At 39.0% G+C, this 19,666-nt stretch overlaps 1 protein-coding gene across 4 annotated transcripts in view; it reads left to right on the forward strand.

The window, feature by feature from the left end:
• Window positions 1-1,041: 1,041 nt before the first annotated feature.
• NMU (neuromedin U) overlaps window positions 1,042-19,666 on the forward strand; it is a 34,965-nt gene continuing 16,340 nt past the window's right edge. For 3 of the 4 annotated variants that reach the window (XM_063705113.1, XM_063705112.1, XM_063705114.1), the window contains exons 1-3: window positions 1,117-1,374; window positions 7,010-7,068; window positions 14,915-14,962. In XM_063705113.1, the coding sequence (XP_063561183.1) occupies window positions 1,263-1,374; window positions 7,010-7,068; window positions 14,915-14,962 (219 nt within the window). In that variant the 5' untranslated portion in view covers window positions 1,117-1,262. Of the gene's footprint in view, window positions 1,375-7,009; window positions 7,069-14,914; window positions 14,963-19,666 lie in introns of all 4 variants that reach the window. The other variant, XM_019025100.4, reaches the window with a different exon arrangement.

A 19,666-nucleotide genomic window follows, 5' to 3' on the forward strand; every position in this document is an offset into this window, starting at 1 on the left:
TTCCTCAGCGTTCCTCACCTTTCAAAGGGAGGTCAAATAAGACTGGTTTTCACCGGTTTTCACACACTGGGGCCTATGGCGCGGGGGCGAGGGGGCGAGGAGGGGCGGTGTGGGGGCAGGAGGAGCATCAGGAAAAATAGCTAATGCATGCTGGGCTTAATTCCTAGGTGACGGGTTGATAGGTGCAGCAAACCACCATGGAACACGTTTAGCTATGGAACAAACCTGCACATCCTGCGCATGTACCCCGTAACTTGAAATAATAATAATAATAATAATAATAATAATAATAATAATAATAAAGACCAGTTTTCCCTCTTTCTATAGAAGGAAATTAGGATGTATTAGCTGGTGTCCTGGAAGAGGCTGCTTCCTGAACGTTTCCAATCAAGGAAATAAAGGAAAGTATAGAGATGGAAAGAGGGAGTCAGGTCACGGTAGAAATCAGGATGCAATAGCAGCAGAAATGCATAGAAAAAGGAGTTTCCTTAGGCTTGGAAATCCGTAGGATAACCAGCGCTCCAGACCAGTTAGAAATGTGTGTGTGTGGTCAAGCCCCAGCAGTCCTTTCTTCTTTATCCTTTATTAACAGGCAACTGCATTTCCCTAAGGGGTCTGTGATTTTGCAGGAATTTGGGGGAGGGTCGATAGCATCAACATCACAGTTGAACCAACACTGCCCTGATATGCACCAGGCATTGCGCTTGGAACTGGGGATAAACCGGGGAACAAAACAGACGTGCTTCCACAGAGGTGCGTACTAGAGACTGCCGGAGCTCTGGAAGAGGTGAAGGAGAAAGGGCGTCCCACGTAGACCCAGGACACCAGAGAGCGTCGCCACTACCAAGTTTAAAAACTCAGACGGCCTGGTTTGCCATCCATACCCTGTTCCCAGTCCAGTCCTTCCAAAGGTGGGAATGGTGCATTATTTAAATTCCATTCTCTTTATCCCAGAGCGAAAATGCGTGGTACTTGGGTCAGAAACTCAGGCTAGGGGGCTCGGGTCCCGCTGCAGGGTGGGGCGCGGGCAGGCAGCGGGGCGGGGTAAGGCGAGGTAGGCCGGGGGCGGCAGGCGGCGAGGTGACGCGCGGCGGGGACCGCGCAGCCCAGCCCACTTGTGCGCGAGATTTAAAAGTTGGCGGCTCGCCGGGCGCTCAGTTCTGTGTCCGGGCCCCGAGGCACAGCCAGGGCACCAGGTGGAGCACCAGCTACGCGTGGCGCAGCGCAGCGTCCCTAGCACCGAGCCTCCCGCAGCCGCCGAGATGCTGCGAACAGAGAGCTGCCGCCCCAGGTCGCCCGCCGGACAGGTGGCCGCGGAGTCCCCGCTCCTGCTGCTGCTGCTGCTGCTCGCCTGGTGCGCGGGCGCCTGCCGAGGTAAGACGGCCCCGCACCCGGCCGCTTCCACGCCATGCGCGCCTCTCTCTGGCTCCACTCACCGCTCTCTTCCACCCTCTTTCTCTCACCTTTACTTAGCTTCTGGGACTTCACTTGGCTTCTCTGGTGCCGCGGGGTTTCCCGCCTCCCAGGCACAGGTCGCCGCCCCAGGGCAACTAGCGACGTAGGAGCAAGGGGCCCGGCCAGGGCCGAAATACCCAGGTCCTGCTCGTTGATGCCCAGCGGAGACCCTGCGCGGGGCCGGCTGCGATAGATGGAGACTGGTAGGGTTCCCTCATCCTCGGGATTTCCAGACCCCCCGGCCCGTGGAAACGGGTACTAAAATAGTGAACATTAAAATGTTTTCCCTTTGATTGCAATTATTGGAGAGATTGATGGTTGAAGCAAAACAAGAGTGAGTTTGATACTTCATCCGCTGAGGCAAGGTAAACTTGGCGAGTGCTCAGCCTCTTTGGTGAGTGAGCTCGTGTTATGCTGAGATAAACCTGAGCGGTACAACGGGCCCCACGCTAACCGCTTAGAAGGGAAGGAGTGGGCTTTGTGCCTTATCGGTTTTCAGGCACTAGATCAGGAAAAGGAATAGAGAACTTCTCATCACATAAAGTCGGAGAGGCAAGCGTGCAAACCAGGCTTTCAGGCAGTGCGACAGCTACAGCAAGTGATGGCAGATGTGATTTGATAACAATAGGGACTTGCTGAGCTTGGCTTAGAGGGAAGAAATAGGAAACGCAAGGTCAGGGAAGGAGATCTGAAGCTTTGGAGACATAGCCGAGCAGAACGCAAACGTTCCAGTGGAGATATCATTTTCTGGGTTCTCTAAGGGTTACAGCTTACGTTTGCAGGTGCCTTATGGGGACCGTCATTCATCCCCAAGTCAGGGGTCCCTCCATTGCCAACCACTGCCTGGCTATACATTTTCTAGCTTGGCAGAAGGTTCTCTTAGCTTCCCTCTGCTCTCCTGTCAGTGAGGTAAAAGTGGCAGACTGTTGTGTCATTGTTCAGAACGTTGGGTACTTAAAATCACAAGTGCAGAGCCTGTAGTCCAGCCCTCAATTAGAGATGGGGAAATAGAGACCATTATTCTTTTCCTAATCTATGTATTTTTATTATTCTCCTCTCATTGTTTTGATTTTGTCCTTTCCTGAGGCGTTGGAGGGGTGTGTGTGTATGTGAGAGAGAGAGAGACAGAAAGAGAGACTCCCCTACTTGAAAAGCAAGATAATTTGGCTTTGAAATCCAGGCAGTCAGAAGCTAGCAGACCCAAACCTTCTCCACATAGCCAGTAGTGATACAACATGACTTTCCCCCAAGGTAAATGTTCATCTTTTAGGATTTTAAATGTATTATTGGTAACTTAGGATGGTAATCTTTATCTGCCTTCTTAAGGGTGCTGATAAGCATAGTTTGAAAACTGACTTTGCTATGTAAAGAAAATGGCTTTCTATGCATTTGCATGCTATATGCTTGCAGTGAATTTTGCATGCAGTGAAATTTGCATCAGAGATAACTGCCTTGGGGTGGGTTGGAGAATTTCAGACTGCTGTTGATTGAACAGTAACTGTAGAAGGCAGCAGCTTGTTCCTAAAAGAGATGAGTCTTGGTTTTTATTTCCAAAAGAGCATATCTGCTGACATACCAATCGTCTCATAAACATCCCCAATATTTTTCAAGTAAAAGAATGAGATACTACTTTTACTACCCAGAGGCCCCTAGATTGCCCTTTTGTGTCTTCATTCCCCTTCAGACCTGCTCTGAATACTAAAAAAACTAATTTTATCTCTTTAAAAATGTGGTAGGAGGAGCAGAGGGTGAATAGCCATGTGATCTGCCCCAGTCCTGAGTCCCTAAAGATGGCACCGAGGGGGGCGTGACATACATAAACAAAACCCAGAGATTATCTACCATGATCAATCATCATGCAAGATGCAACTGGATGCCTCGAAAAACAACACAACAAATGTCGCAGCGCCAGAGGAAAATAAAAGTGTCACTAAATGCAGCATCCTTGGCAAAAAAAAAAAAGACAAAAAAAAAAAAAAACAATTAGAGCGTACAATGGCCATGCGAAGATAAAGGGTCAGCCACAGATTCAGTGGGTGGAAACAATTTACTATTCAGAGAACACTAGTAAAATAAAGAAGGAAACTTCCTATAAGAGGAACACATTTTGAATATCTGCAACAAACTGTTACTTGATTTTGCCTGTGACAATAAGTTATCAAATGGTCAAGACTAAGTTAAGGAGTGTCTTTTCCTGCCCAGGCCTCTTGCTCATAGAATAATTCTTAACGTTCACTTGGCAGTAACGATTTCTCACTTCCCAATCCAACAGTGAAGTACATACTCACAATGAGAAAAGAAAATTGGTGCTACTTTTAGAATAATCAGGTCTGTCTTTCTTATACATAATGTACTTACGGATATACAAGTTATTATTTCCAGCAGCGTATACTGTGTAAGAATGAAGATTTCACTTTAGTAGATAGTAATGAAGTATAAATATCTTGAAGTTTCTCAGTGAAACTTATCAAAAACAGTACAGTTTTTATGATACAAGCACTGTCTCTGAAAACATGGAAAGTGATCTAATTACAGTATTGCTCTTTGACAGTATGAAGTCCATATCCAGAATGAAAATCACATTGACTCTAATTAACACATAGACAAAAGAAAGAATAACTCCTCCTTACGTTTGGGTTCAGTCATAGGATATTAGTCGCTTTCTTTTTTTTTTTTTCTTTTTTGTTGGAGACAGAATCTCGATCTGTTGCCCAGGCTGGAGTGCAGTGGCGCCATCTGGGCTCACTGCAAGCTCCGCCTCCCGGGTTCATGCCATTCTCCTGCCTCAGCCTCCCGAATAGCTGGGACTACAGGTGCCCGCCACCATGCCCGGCTAATTTTTTTGTATTTTTAGTAGAGACGAGGTTTCACCATGTTAGCCAGGATGGTCTCAATCTCCTGACCTCGTGATACGCCCGCCTTGGCCTCCCAAAGTGCTGGGATTACAGGTGTGAGCCACTGCGCCCAGCCAGGATATTAGTCGTTTTCTATAAATTATAGAATTTTTTTTTAATTTTGTTTCCTCTCCTTTTTTTTTTTTTTTTTTTTTTTACAGTGAAACTGTGTTTACATGTTTTTTAGAAGGGCCACAAAATACCCTTTTTCTATTTTATGGAAGTGCCTGGGGCTAAGTTAGGCATAGTGGCCTTTCTAAGTGGCCCATGCAAGCTTGGGAAATGGAAAGAAGCAAACTCTCCATGGTTCTGATGAGGCAGTGTGTCTGAACACAGTGAAGTTGAGGTGGAAACTTCCACTTTTACTGGGGGTCGGGTATGGTCAAAAGTATAAGAATAAAAATTAGCATTATTTAAACAGGAATGCTGTGTCAAACAATCTCATTTAGTGAGATCACCAGGTGTTTTATATGGAAATTTGAGAAGCACAGCTTTATCCCTTCCTGAAAACAATGAGCTCAGGGTAGAATCTACCAGATAACTGTGACTTTGGGATATATGTTTGTGGTAGGGTGAGAAATATATAATTGAGAAGTGTGTAAGATTGTTTACCCACTTTGAATAGTTGTCCCATGAAAGGGGATTCTGTCAGGTTCTGAAATAAACCAACTCTTTTATGGACTGCATGACCTCTATAAGTTATTTCTAATGCTTAGTACCACAGAAAATGTAGTTGATTACTGTCATTATTATTGTTGTTATTAGAACTTAAATAATAGTAAAAAACTTGTATGAATTCAAGGCAAGAGTTGCCTAAAACATGGTAGAATTAGGAAAAAAAAAGCTATCAGGATATGCAATCAACCAGACTGATTTTCTGAGTTTTTAGGGCACCCATCATCCGAGCAGTGTACACTGTACCCAATATGTAGTCGTTTATCCCCCAACCCCCTCCTAGCCTCCACCTCCGAGTCCCCAAAGTCCATTACATCACTCTATGTTTTGTGTCCTCATAGCTTAGCTCCCACTTATAAGTGATAACATATGGTATTTAGTTTCCCATTCCTTCACTTCAAATAATGGCCTCCGGCTCCATCCAAGTTGCTGCAAAAGACATTACTTTGTTTCTTTTTATGGCTGAGAGATAGTCCATGGTGTATATATAGACCACATTTTCTTTATCCACTTGTTGGTCAATAGGCACTTAGGTTGTTTCCATATCTTTGCAGTTGCAAATTGTGCTGCTATAAACATGTGTGTACATGTGTCTTTTTCATATAACGACTTCTTTTCCTTTGGATGGATACCCAGTAGTGGGATTGCTGGATCAAACCGTAGATCTACTTTTGGTTCTTTAAGGAATTTCCATACTGTTTTCCATAGTGGTTGTACTAGTTTACATTCCCACCAGTAGTGTAAAAGTTTTCCCTTTTTACACATCCATGCCAACATCTATTGTTTTTTGACTTTTTAATTATGGCTGTTCTTGCAGGAGTAAGGTGTTATCTTGTGGTTTCAATTTGCATTTCCCTGATGATTAGTGATGCTGAGCATTTTTTTCATATGTTTGTTGGCTGTTTGTATATCTTCTTTTGAGAAATGTCTATTCATGTCCTTTGCCAACTTTTTGATGGGATTGTTTTTTCTCACTGATTTGAGTTCCTCATAGATTCTGGATACTAGTCCTGTGTTGGATGCATAGTTTGCAAATATTTTCTCCTACTCTGTGGGTTGTCTGTTTACTCTGCTAATTATTTCTTTTGCTGTGCAGAAGCCTTTTAGTTTAATTAGGTCCCATTTATTTATTTTTGTTTTTGTTGCATTTGCTTTTGGGGTTTTAGTCATGAATTCTTTGCCTAATCCAATGTCCAAAAGAGTTTTTCCAATGGACCTTCTAGAGTTGTTATGGTCTCAAGTCTTATATTTAAGTCTTTGATAGGTCTTGAGTTGATTTTTAAGGTGAGAGATAAGGATCCACTTTCATTCTTCTGTATGTAGCTTGTCAGTTTTCCTAGCACCATTTATTGAATAGGGTGTCCTTTCTCCAATTTATGTTTTTGTATACTTGTTGAAGAATAGTTGGTTTTAAGTATTTGGCTTTCTTTCTTTGTTCTCTATTCTTTTCCGTTAGTCTAAATGCCTATTTTTATGCCAGTACCATACTGTTTTGGTAACTATAGGCTTATAGTATAATTTGAAGTCCAGTAATGTAATGCCTCCAGAAGTATTCTTTTTGTTTAGTATTGCTTTGGCTGTGTGGGCTCTTTTTGGTTTTATATGAATTTTAGGATTGTTTTTTCTAGTTCTGTAAAAAATGATGTTGGTGTTTTGATGGGAATTGCATTGAATCTGTAGATTGCTTTGGGCAGTATGGTCATTTTCACAATATTCATTCTTCCAATTCATGAGCATGAGATGTGTTTCTATTTGTCTGTAGACATTAAGTAATTCATTCTTGAGAGTAATATCTTTGTAATGTTATTAAGGTTTATTTAGTAATTATGTCTCCTTGTACTAAGTCAAATGCTGAAATATTGAAATAGGTGGGTGATGATGTACAGTGAAAAATGAAGAAAGTGTGCAAGAAAGAATTATATATGGATATTTAATTTTAGAAGAAATGCTATAAAATTAACCTGTGGCTACAACTTTATTTTTAGGTGCTCCAATATTACCTCAAGGATTACAGCCTGAACAACAGCTACAGTTGTGGAATGAGGTAAGGAACTATCATCACACAAATTTGTAGAAAGTTTACCCTTCTTTGAAATTATCATGTTAAAATGTATAATTGAGCTTTGGGAGAACTATGATTTTACCAATACTCTAATAATAAAACCCAGAATTACTATTTTTATTAAATAAAAGAGAAGGAGAGAAGAAAAGAAACAAAAATTTTGTAAATAGTTAAGAGAGCAGAAATAAGTCCTAATAATAGGATATAATAGAGTAATACAAGAACAGAGTAGTTACAGTAAATGTGTATGTACTTAAAAGACAGAGATTCTAAGATTGGATTTTTTTAATAGATCCAGAAATATATTGTCTATCAGTATCACACTTAAAACAGAAAACAAAAAAAGACTAAGTATAAAAGGATGGAAAATGATATAGCAAGCAAATATAAACTGAAAGGGAATATATCTCATCAAATAGAATTCAAATGAACCATCATAACAGACAAATAAGGATCTTATATGTTAATAAAAGAAAACCAGAACAAGAAAATATAGACATCATTAATATACACTAATAATGTAACCTTAAAATTTATTTAACAACTGATAGACCTTCAGGGAAAAAAATAGGTAAATCAACACTTATAGTTGGAGAGTTTAATACACCTCTCTCAAAAACTGACAGTTAAAGCAGATAGCTCATAAGTAGCTATAACAATGACATAATCATACAATTAATAAATTAGAGCTACTAGAAATATTTTTCACTACTTGGGAGGCTGAAATGGGAGGATTACTTCCGCCCAGGAATTTTTTTTTTTTTTTTGAGACACGGTCTTGCTGTCACCATGCTGGAGTGCAGTGGCTCTATCTCCGCTCACTGCAACCTCCACCTCCCGGGTTCAAGTGATTCTCCCACCTCAGCCTCCCAAGTAGCTGGGAGTACAGGCACACACCATCATGCCCAGCTAATTTTTGTATTTTTAGTAGAGACGGGGTTTCACCATGTTGGCCAGGATGGTCTCCATCTCTTGACCTCATGATCCACCCCCCTCAGCCTCCGAAAGTGCTGGGATTACAGGCAGGAGCCACCGCACCCGGCCACTTCAGCCCAGGAATTTAAGACCAGTCTGGACAACATAGTGAAACCCCATTTCAGGAAAAAAAAAAAAGACAGAACTATTGTTTAAAACCTGCACTAAATAGTATACACATTCTCGTTGTGTATAATTGGAGCATCTGAAAAACAGAATGTGTTAGACAGAAAGGAAGAGTCCATAAGTTAGAAAAAATATGCCTTCCAAATGTTTTCCAGTTACAATGCAATAAAATTAGAAATTAATAACAAAGTAGAACAAATATCTCTTCTGTTTGGATATATATAGTATTTTGGTAAATAACCCTGGGCTAAAAAGAAAATTACAAAATTTATTTAACAACTGATAGACCTTCAGGGAAAAAAATAAAAACATTATAACTCAAAATGTATAAGCTATAGCTAAAACAGTAGCTAGAGAGAAATTTTAGCTTCATATATATTTACTGGGGAGAAGAAAATTTAAAAACATTAATAAGCTAAGCATTCTGCTAAAAATGAGGTGAAAAAGAACAGGGAAAATTTAAAAAAAACAGGAATGAAGTAAATAATAAAAATAAGGCCGGGTGTGGTGGCTCACACCTGTAATCCCAGCACTTTGGGAGGCCGAGGTGGGCGGATCACAAGATCAGGAGCTCGAGACCAGCCCGGCCAACATAGTAAAACCTCGTCTACTAATAACACAAAAATTATCCGGGCATGGTGCCTGTAATCCCAGCTACTCAGGAGGCTGAGGCAAGAGAATCACTTGAGCCTGGGAAGCGGAGGTTGCAGTGAGCCGAGATGGCACCACTGCACTCCAGCCTGGGTGACAGAGTGAGACTCCATCTCAAAAAACAAATAAATAAATAAATAATAATAATAATAATAATAATGGCAGAAATAAATTTTAAAAGGAGAGCGGAGCAACAGTTTTAACAAAACCATATATTTGTTCTTTCAGTAAGTTAAGCGCTGGTGGTACTGATTTCAAAAGGCAGAGGGGAAGTCAAAAAAACAAGATATAGACCAAAAAAGGGTAGAACCCAAGAAAAATAGAGATATAAAAAAAGTTTTAAAATAATTTTATGGATAATTGACTGTGTGATGGATGGTTGCTCAACTCTGTAAATACACTAAAAACCATTGAGTTGTACACTTTAAATGGGTGAATTGTATGGCTTGTGGATTATATCTCAGTAAAGCTGTTAAAAAGAAAGTATGGATGGCTGTCTGGTAATAATTTTGAAATTAGATGAAATGGATAAACTCCTAGATAAATATGCTGTGCCAAAAAAGGTGCAGTGGTATTATGATAAGCACTGAAGGAACAATTTCTTCTTTCCTTGTATCACTGGCCAAGGCCTGCTTGCTATCTTACACAGTAAATGTATCTAAAGCTTTTCCATAAAGTATAAACTTGCTCTAGAAGTTTGATACATAACCTTTACCCAGTTAAGAAAGTTCTCTTATTTTCCTGTCTTGCTAAGAGTTTTGTTAATCCTAAATAAAATGTGAACTTAAATACTTTATTTGTGTCACTATTGAGATAAGCAATATGCTTTTTCTCTTCTAGTCTATAACTGCAATGAATTGCATTAACAAACTTCTTGCTCTTGAACTATTAGAACTAGTTTGAGAGTTCAGGAGATTTTTGGATTTTGGATATAATACCAATATACATTTCTTTTCACTAGGCAAAAGTAACATAAAAGTACAGTTTAAAATATTGTAGTACACACAATGGTGACAAAATCTGTAAGTATTTAGAAATTAACCAAAAATACACCCTAAATTTATGGAGTAGAAAATTAATTTCTAATAAAGAAAATAGATGATGATATATATATTTGGAGAGACATTCTCTCTTGGATGAAACAATTAATTTAATATAATAAAAATATCAATTTTCCTCATTAATTAATATAAATCCCATAAAATCAATGCAATCCCAAACAATTTCATTTACTTTAAAAAAAAAAACTTTAAAATTTAACCTAAAATTGATTTGGAAGAATAAAGGTCTACAATTAGCTGAAAACATTTTAAATATGAACAGCTACTCGTGGGAACTTGCCTTATCAGATACTGAGACATAGTATAAAAACTGCAGTAATGAAAAAAAAAAGGCATGGTAATTGCACAAGGACAGACAGAATGAACCAATGGAACAGAGACTAGAACTTGGAGAGAATAGCAGTCACCACCAGTACCTGTCATATCCCTTTGGCATTTGCCATCCCAGGGTACTGGAAATTTATAGTTTCTGACTGCAAGCATCCATGACTCTTCCTGTGCTGCCTGTGCTTGCGCCAGCCAGAAGTGCCTGAGAATAAATGACTGCACCGCTGACAGCAGCCCCCAATTGAGGACCAAAGGGAGTTGGTGGATGAATGCCTTTGCCACCTCACCCCTAAAGAAAGAAATATAAAAGGTAAATTATAGAGTTAGTAGAAAATCATATAGGACAATATCTTTGTTAGGAGCAGGGAAAAACTTCTTGATGAAACTTCCAATATAAATCATAAGAAACTTCAAATAGAAATCGTAAGGCCAAAAACATTCATGAATTAAATTACATTAAAAATAAAACTTCTTTCAGCAAAGGACTACATGGAAAAAGGTAAGGGCCTTTGTTGGTTTTTTGTTTGTTTGTTTTGCTTTTGTTTTTGAGACAGGGTCTCGCTCTGTTGCCCAGGCTGGAGTACAGTGGCATGACCTCAGCTCACTGCAACCTCCCCCTCCTCGGGTTCAAGTGATTCTCGTGTCTCAGCCTCCTGAGTAGCTGGGACTACAGGCACGTGCCACCACGGCCGGCTAACTTTTTTGTATTTTAAGTGGAGACAGGGTCTTGCCATGTTGGCCAGGCTGGTCTCAAAATCTTGACCTCAAGTGATCCGCCCACCTTGGCTTCCCAAAGTGCTAGAATTACAGGTGTGAGCCACCCTGCCCAGCCTTTGAAAGAAGATATTGACAATGTCTAAAACCGGTAAGGGGTTGCTTTTCTGGAATATACAAGAAACTACACTAAATCAAGTGGATAAAGATAAGACTTCAAAATAAAAATAGTCAAAGGATAAGAACAGTTTACAGAAGAGGAAGTTCAAAAGGTTAACAAACATCTAAAACATATAAAGATGTTCATTAGTAACAATGAAATGAAAATTGGGACAAGAACAAAGTGTCACTTTCTACCTATTAGACTAGCAAAACAATTGAAATCTAGTTAATCGCAAATGTTAACAAGGATGTGGGGTCTACAAACTCTCATGCATTGCTAGGCAGACTGCCAACTGGTAGAGCCATCTAGAAAACAACCTAGATATCCCCACGATCCAGCATTCCCTCTCCTGGGTAGATAGCCCAAAGATGTTCTCCCATAGATCCATAAGTGGAGGACAGATTCAAGGAGGTTGATTATGGCTTTGCTTGTAGTGGAAGGAAATGGAGGAAACCCAGCTGTCTGTCACTGGGGAGTGGATAGGCAACATGTGGTGGGCACACATTATAGAATATACTACAGCAGTTGAAGCAACATACTAGATAGACACCCAGCAACATGGATAGGTCTCAATGAATAGTGTTAAGTGGAAAAAAAGTGAGGAAATATACATGCACACAAAACAACAATATGGGTTTTACAAAAACATATACAAATAGAGGATATGCCTCAAATACACTGGAAGAGTTGCCTATAGGAGGGTGGAATGGGGGTAGGAAATGGAAATATAAAAAGAATAAATAAGTAAAGCAAGGCTAATGATGATAGTGAGCTATGAACTGAGAAGAGTACCCTTTGTACCTAGGTCACCCGCAACAAAATACATAAGGGAAAAGATAAGATAGATGCTAAGTGCCAAGTATAAAACAGTGTTCAATAGTATAGAAATTCATCAAGTGTATTACAAGGGCCTCTGCCTTGATAGAATATCTAGGTACATGCTAGAAATATAAATAAGATGAAGAGTGACTTAGATAACAGATATTAATGTATAGTACAGACACATTTATTTTAGCTTGAAATACTCTATATTTCCATGGAAAATAATTGGAAAAATACTTTAGATGATAATGCTGGAAAAAACTCAGACTTGCAAAAAAAAAGTATACATTCTTTTACAGAAAAAAATATATTTAAAGAAGTTAAGATGCAGCTGGGCAAGGTGACTCAGGCCTAATATCAGTTCTTTGACAGGCTGAGGCAGGAGGATCACTTGAGCTCAGAAGTTCAAGACCAGCCTGGGTAACATAGTGAGACTTCATCTCTATAAATAATAAAAAATAAGCCAGGCATGGTGGTGCTTGCCTGTGGTCCCAGCTACTCAGGAGGTTGAGGTGGGAGGATCACTTGAGCCCAAGAAGTCAAGGCTGCAGTGAGCTCTTATTGTACCACTGCACTGCAGTCTGGGTGACAGCCACACCAAAAAAAAAAGAAAGAGGGAAAGAGAGAGAGAGAAAGAAAGAAAGAGAGAGAGAAGAAAGAAAAAGAAAGAAAAGAGAGAAGAAAGGAAGAGAGAGAAGAAAGAAGAGAAAGAAAGAGAAGAAAGAGAAGAAAGAAGAAAGAGAGGAGAGAGAAAAGAAAAAGAAAGAAAGACAAGAAAGAAAGAAAAGAAAGAAAGGAAAGAAAGAAAGTTAAGATGCTAGGAACATATAGTTAATTTTTCTGCTTGAAGATTTAAAAATTACAGAGCTACAGCAAACCAACACAGGAACAGAAAACCAAACACATTTTCTCACTTGTAAGTGGGAGTTGAACAATGAGAACAAATGGACACAGGGAGGGGAACATCACACACCGGAGCCTGTCGGGGGTGTTGGGGGGCAAGGGGAGGGAGAGCGTTAAGACAAATACCTAATGCATGCGGGGCTTAAAACCTAGATGACGAGTTGATGGGTGCAACAAACCACCATGGCATGTGTATACCTATGTAACAAACCTGCACATTCTGCACATGTTTCCCAGAACTTAAAGTAAAATAAAAATAAATAAATAATAATAATTACAGAGCTACCCAGGCACTAGAAACACATTCTTTCTAACCATATGTAGAGACCTAAACATTTTCAATGAGATTTACCAATGGTCTCTATAGAGTTCTCAAAAGCAGTCAGTGGCATTCAAAACCATTAGAGCCATATGCTGAGTACAATGAACAAATGCTTACTCAAATGGAAAGTGGGCAAGCAGCGTTCCTGTGTCCTTCAAAGAAATGAGAACAAAGACTGAAAAACTTTGCAGTTATCTCCTAATTTGACTAACTGGGTTTTTAAAAGTCTGATGTTTTTATTCAAATGACGTTGATGTCCTGAGATTCAAGAGTTCTCTGTTCTTGAACATGGACCACCTCACATAGATGGGCAGCCTGGTCTGTGGGTGGACAGTGTTCCCCTGGAGTGGGTAATGTCTTCAGATACCTGCACACCATAAAAGACTCAGTAGGAACTACTTTCTCCTACCCTGCTGAACCACAGAAGGTGACATTTGGAGGTGATGTAGTAAGCATTGCTCAAAAGTCAGAGCTTTAAAATGGTTATCTTTTTGACTTTCCCCTCTCAATTCACTTTTTTTCCCCCCACAAGTTTAATACAACTTAATTAAAGGATTTTTGTTGAACACTTATTCTGGGCAATTTAGCGATAACACGGCCCCTACCCTCAGTGTGTGTGTGTGTGTGTGTGTGTGTGTGTGTGTGTCCATGATTTCAGGTTTGTATGGCAAGGAAGAGGGACCAGGTGGGTGGGTGCAAAGGATGAGTGGAACAAACAATTCCCCAAATATTTGGGACATAAAGGGAAGATGAGGATAAAAGGAGGATAAGAGTTCTGTGAGGATAAAAAGGAAGGAGACATAAGCTTATGCTTTTTCTATAATATCTTACACCTTTGTTATTCTCTAAGTTAGGAAATAATATATTTTAGGACATGTTCAACTTGGAAGCAATGAGGAGCTTGAGAATTTATGACAGTAAAGTATAATAATCCGCCCCCTGGTATGAGAAAAAGAATTCTGGTACTGAAACTGGCCTCTGAGATGGAATACCATAAATAGGACTCAACCTCTATCATTCCAGAGAGACAAGAATCAGTACCATTTTTTTCCAGTTCCATTTTAAAAGGCCATCAAAGAAATAAATGTCATAAACAATGCCAGACATTCAGCTTAGTGCTTAACTTCTCAGCATAGGTTTTTTATGATTAATATAAATCTCTCATTCTACCGTTTAAAGTCTCAAGTTTTCTCTTTAGGATAAGGACTGAAAATAGTTAGTTGCCAACTGTAGCTCAATAAACCCTCATTATAAAATAGAACTCTCTTCCAATACTGGTTTCATGGGAGAGATCTAGTGGATTGCCTATGTTGTATGAACAATTTTTCTGGTATGCTGTTTATCATGCTGTTATTATGTTAATTTAGGTGACATTAGGTTCATGTGTCATAAAGAACCATATGATAACCAAAAGTCGGCCTTAATTTCAAGGTCATTCTTTAGCCAGCTCTCACATTTCTCAGGCTAAATAATACGTGAAAAGTCTTTTCCTCAATATATTAATTAATATATTCATGCCCTAGGATGGTCCCCGTCAGCAGTCACTAGAGACGTATACCCTGCGGTTAGGGGGACATCTTGAGGGAAGTCTCATTTCCAAGACTTTCTTATAAAGTTTTTGAGGCTCCTGTCTTCCAAATCCAGAGTCCTAAACTATCATGGAACTGTGGTTAATGTTCCATAGGTAATGTGACTTTGTAAAATCTACTTTCTGTTATTTTCTGTCCATTCCCAGGATGTAACTGACATTTTTGTTTTCTACAGATAGATGATACTTGTTCGTCTTTTCTGTCCATTGATTCTCAGCCTCAGGTAATTCCAATTGAAGATATTTTGTAATAATGTAGGTGTTTGTGTAGTGCTTAAACTCTCCATTGCTGCCTTTGGAACCTTTATGTGTTCATGAAAACATGTCAACGTGTGAGATATTATTACATTTGCTGTAGATAATAATCAATACTGTGGGCTTGTGTTGTAATGTGCTGGGGCTTTCATCTCTAAATAAAATAGATTTGCAGACAATATACACGTATTTTGTAATGTCAAATTAAAATGTTAATTTCAAAATCAAATTATGTGTTAAGTTAGAAATACTGTATCTGTCAGGGTGCAGTGGCTCATGCCTGTAATCCCAGTGCTTTGAGAGACCCAGGTGGGAGGATCACTTGAGGCTGGGAGTTCAAGACTAGCCTGGGCAACATAGCAAGACCCCTTCTCCACCAAATAATAAAAATTTAAGCAAACTAACACAGGAACAGAAAACCAAATACTGCATGTTCTCACTTATAAGTGGGAGTTAAGTGATGAGAACACATGGACACAAAGAGGGGAACAACAGACACAGGGCCTGCTAGAGGGTGGAGGTGGGAGGAGGGAGAGGATCAGTAACTATTGGGTACTAGATTTAGTACCTGGGTGATGAAATAATCTGTATAACAGACCCCTGTGACACAAGTTTACCTACATGACAATCTTGCACATGTACTCCTGAACCTAAAATGAAAGTTTAAATAATAATAAAAATTTAAAATACTGTATCTATTGCCGTATTTGGGGACAAATATCTTATCTCCCAATTGAGTTTGAAACCATTGAGAGATGAATTTATGAGTCAGACTTTTGGAGGTCAAAGCATCATCATTATAACTGAAAAGTCCATTTGTGACTATGGCTTCAGATCTGATATCAAGCGTGTTTGCTATAATTGCCTCCAGAATTAAACTTGCCTGCAAGTCTCAGACAGTGACTCTGAGCTTTCCACCAGTCAGATTCTCAGCCACAGGGCAGAGACCAAGCAAGAACAGCTGACCAGAGCAAGAACACTGACTCTATAGAGGAAAGAGCTGAACTGAACATGCCCAGTTTCTTCCTCTCAGTTCACCTACCAGACAGCTCACTCCTCTTCAATAGAAAAGAATTAAGAGAAGGTTTTGGAAAGAGACCAGGAGTGCTAATCTAGCTCCTCCGCATGGACACTTAAGGAGTGGGGAATAAGTGTGTTCTTACATTGTCTTTACTGGATGATGCTGCTTTCAGAGTCATCAGCTATGCGCCTGGGGCATACTCCCTACATAGTTTGGCAGAGGTGCCCAGGCTGTTGGTCACACAGTCTCCAGTTGTGTTTTCCTGGCCAGTGTGAAGAAACAGCCTTGTATAGTGTTGTATTTCTCCTGCCTCAACCCATTCCGTAGGTACCTGCTGGAAATTTGAGGTATTAGATAGTAAAGCAAGACCAGAATCACAATAGATGATGTTTTTGAACAATATTTCAAATTATTCAAGGAGCGTTGGCAGATACATATTAATAACATGAGATTATATTAATCGGCATATATGCATTTGTATTGTATTTAAAATTCAGGAACATCCTCAAAATCACTTTTAGGTCTTCAGTACTAAAAGGATGAATTTTAAAGCACTCATTTAAACTTCATCAAGATAAACTAATGTTTGACTGGATTTCAGTACTGTGCCTCTTTCAAGAGGAGCTTAGTAAATTTACTATTTGAAAGTTTTACATTTGCAATTGAAATTGTAATAAATTTAATACTTTAAAAAATTATTGTTTTATTACATGTGAAATTAAAGCTATGAATTAAAACCTAATTTTGGTTTCACTGTAGTATATTGGTGATGTTCTTATATGGGATACATTTATAGCCAGCACCTGGAATCATGCTTGAGAAGAGACTCAATAAATATCTCTTTAATTACTTAGTTAATAAGACCCAGTAGCAAACATGCTATGCAGAAATTGTTCTCTTGTAACAAATATCATTATATCATCCCTTTTTTTTGGCCCATTCATTAGTTTAAAAACCATATAAATATGGTTTTACTGATTTAGCTCTCAAATAAAAAATATAAATTCTGGAAGAATACATACAAAATAAATGATAACGGTTATGTGGAAGGGGAGTCCTAGGTGGATAGGACAGAAATAGGAGGACTTTTTAACTGGATATCATCTTATAATTTTTTAGTTTTGAAACTTGTGAAATTATGAATTACAAAAAACTCAAAGGAAAGAAATGAAAGAAATTATATAAAAGAGATAGATTCACAAGTCCCTTCCCTAGAAATAGCTGCTAAACTAATACAGATGCATCTCTTTGGAATGGTGCTTATGTATAGTAACTGTATTTGGGTACCTTCACAAGAATAAGTAATATTAATAAATTAGGAATTGTTTTTTGTATTCCTAATGTTTTGGGAATATATCATTTTATGGGCTTACTTCTGTGGCTGGGTTTCTTCATATGCTTGGTGGTCATTGGCTGGCTATCAGCAGGGGTGGTGGAGGCAACTGGGCGAAGTGTTACTTACAGTCCAGCAGGGTAGTCTGAGCTTTTTCACATGGTTGCTGGGTTCCACCAGCTGTGGGAGAGCAAGCTCCATAACCTAAGTGGGTTTCAAACCTCTGCTTGTGACATATTTACTCATGCCTCACTGGCCAAAGCAAGACAAAGAGTCAATGTGAGGGGCCACACTCAGTGTCTGTGTTAGGGGACTGACTACATAAAGGCAATGGATGCAGGGGGGCGTGATTCAATGGGGATATTATTATAACTAATTGCTATAATTTCTAAAAATTGTCATTATTTTCTCAAAACATTGATAATAAACTCAATTCATGAGTGGGCAATTCGGTACACAACTGAAAACTAGTGATAAGTATAACTATTGTTGTACTCAGATTTAAGGTTTTAGCATCACTTAGTCATTTAAAATACTAAGTCATCATATCACTGCTTTGCTCCAAATCTTCCTGTAGTTTCTTATTACAATTAGAATAGTATCAAAATCCCTTGATAGAGCCCACAGACCCTAAATAATTTTTTTTTAATTTTAGGTTCAGGGGTAAATGTACAGATTTGTTATGTAGGTAAAGTGTGTTGTGGAGGTTTGGTGTATAGATTATTTCATCACCCAGGTAATAAGCATAGTACTAGATAGGTATTTTTTTTATCCTAACCCTGTTTCCACCCTCCACCCTCAAGTAGGCCCCGGTATCTACTGTTTCCTTCTTTTTGCCCACGTGCATCCGTGTTTAGCTCCTACTTATAAGTGAGAACGTGCGGTATTTGGTTTTCTGTTCCTATGTTATTTCGCTTAGGGTAATACCCTCCAGCTCCATCCATGTTGCTGCAAAGGATATGATCTCATTCTTTTTTATGGCTGCGTAGTATTCAGTGGTGTATATGTACCACCAAATTTGATACAATTTTAAAACATTGTTAATTTTCACATATACTCTTATTATTTATGTGATTACGTGACCATTGCTTTGAAACATTTTTACCAAGTAGCAAATGTTATCTTTAAGGTCTATACATTTAAAAATAAGATATTAAAACTTTCATGTATTTAAATCCTTGAAGAATAGTTGAGAATTGGCTTCTTGTAAAGGGGAGTTGGGGAAAATGCATTTGCTTTGAAACTTTTTCAGTCAAAGATCAATCTTACTGAAGCTCATCCAGCTTAGAAACTGTTTTCTAAAAAGAAACAACTCATGTGTGAATTTATTCTTCTTTGAGTTGAAATACATTTTTGAAACACGACATCACTAGGTATTTTCTTTCTATTGTTTTGCATTTTCTATTTTGAAATCAGCCATAAGTGTTTATTCTTCTTTGAGGTGAAATACATTTTTGACACATGACATCACTGGGTATTTTCTTCTTATTGTTTTGTATTTTCTATTTTGAAATGAGCATAAGTGGAGCATTTTGTTTTTGTTTTTAGAGATAGGGTCTCACTCTGTCGCCCAGGCTGGAATGCAGTGGTACAATTATAGCTCACCACAGCTACGAACTCCTGGGCTCAAGCAATCCTCCCACCTCAGCCTCCTGAATAGCTGGGACTACAGGAGCATGCCACCATGCCCAGCTAATTAAAAGAAAAAAATTTTGTGTAAAGATGGGGGTCTCACTGTCTTGACCAAGCTGGTAAGGGAAGTTATAGGGATTTTATTTCAGATTTTTGTGGGGTGACCTGTGTATTCAGCCCTTAAATATAACCAGTGAGAAAGGATGTATCAGTGTTCACACTCTAGTTTTTCTCGCAGCCAACTCCCAACTCCAGGCTTAGCAGGCAATACCAATGCAACACAATAATATCTACAAATCAGAAGGCCAAGGTCCCAGGCCATACTCCTCCAACTCCTAGCCATGTGTGGTATTGGGCAAGTGACAGTCTCTTAGAACCTTACTTCCTCTGTATATGAGAATAACAATTCATGTCCTGTGTAGGACAGAATACGAATTATGTATAGTCATGCATCACTTAACAATGGGGATATACATTCTGAGAAATATGTCCTTAGATGATTTGTCATTGTATAAACATCATACAGTGTACTTACACAAATCTAGATGTACAGCCTACTACACACCTAGGCTATATGGCTACAAACCTGTACAGCACATTACTGTACTGAATATTGTGGGCAGTTGTAACACACTATGTAATTAAACATATCTAAATGTAGAAAAGGTACAGTAAATACATAATATA

This window comes from Gorilla gorilla, chromosome 3 (genome assembly GCF_029281585.2).
Source record: "Gorilla gorilla gorilla isolate KB3781 chromosome 3, NHGRI_mGorGor1-v2.1_pri, whole genome shotgun sequence".
NCBI lineage: Eukaryota > Metazoa > Chordata > Mammalia > Primates > Hominidae > Gorilla > Gorilla gorilla.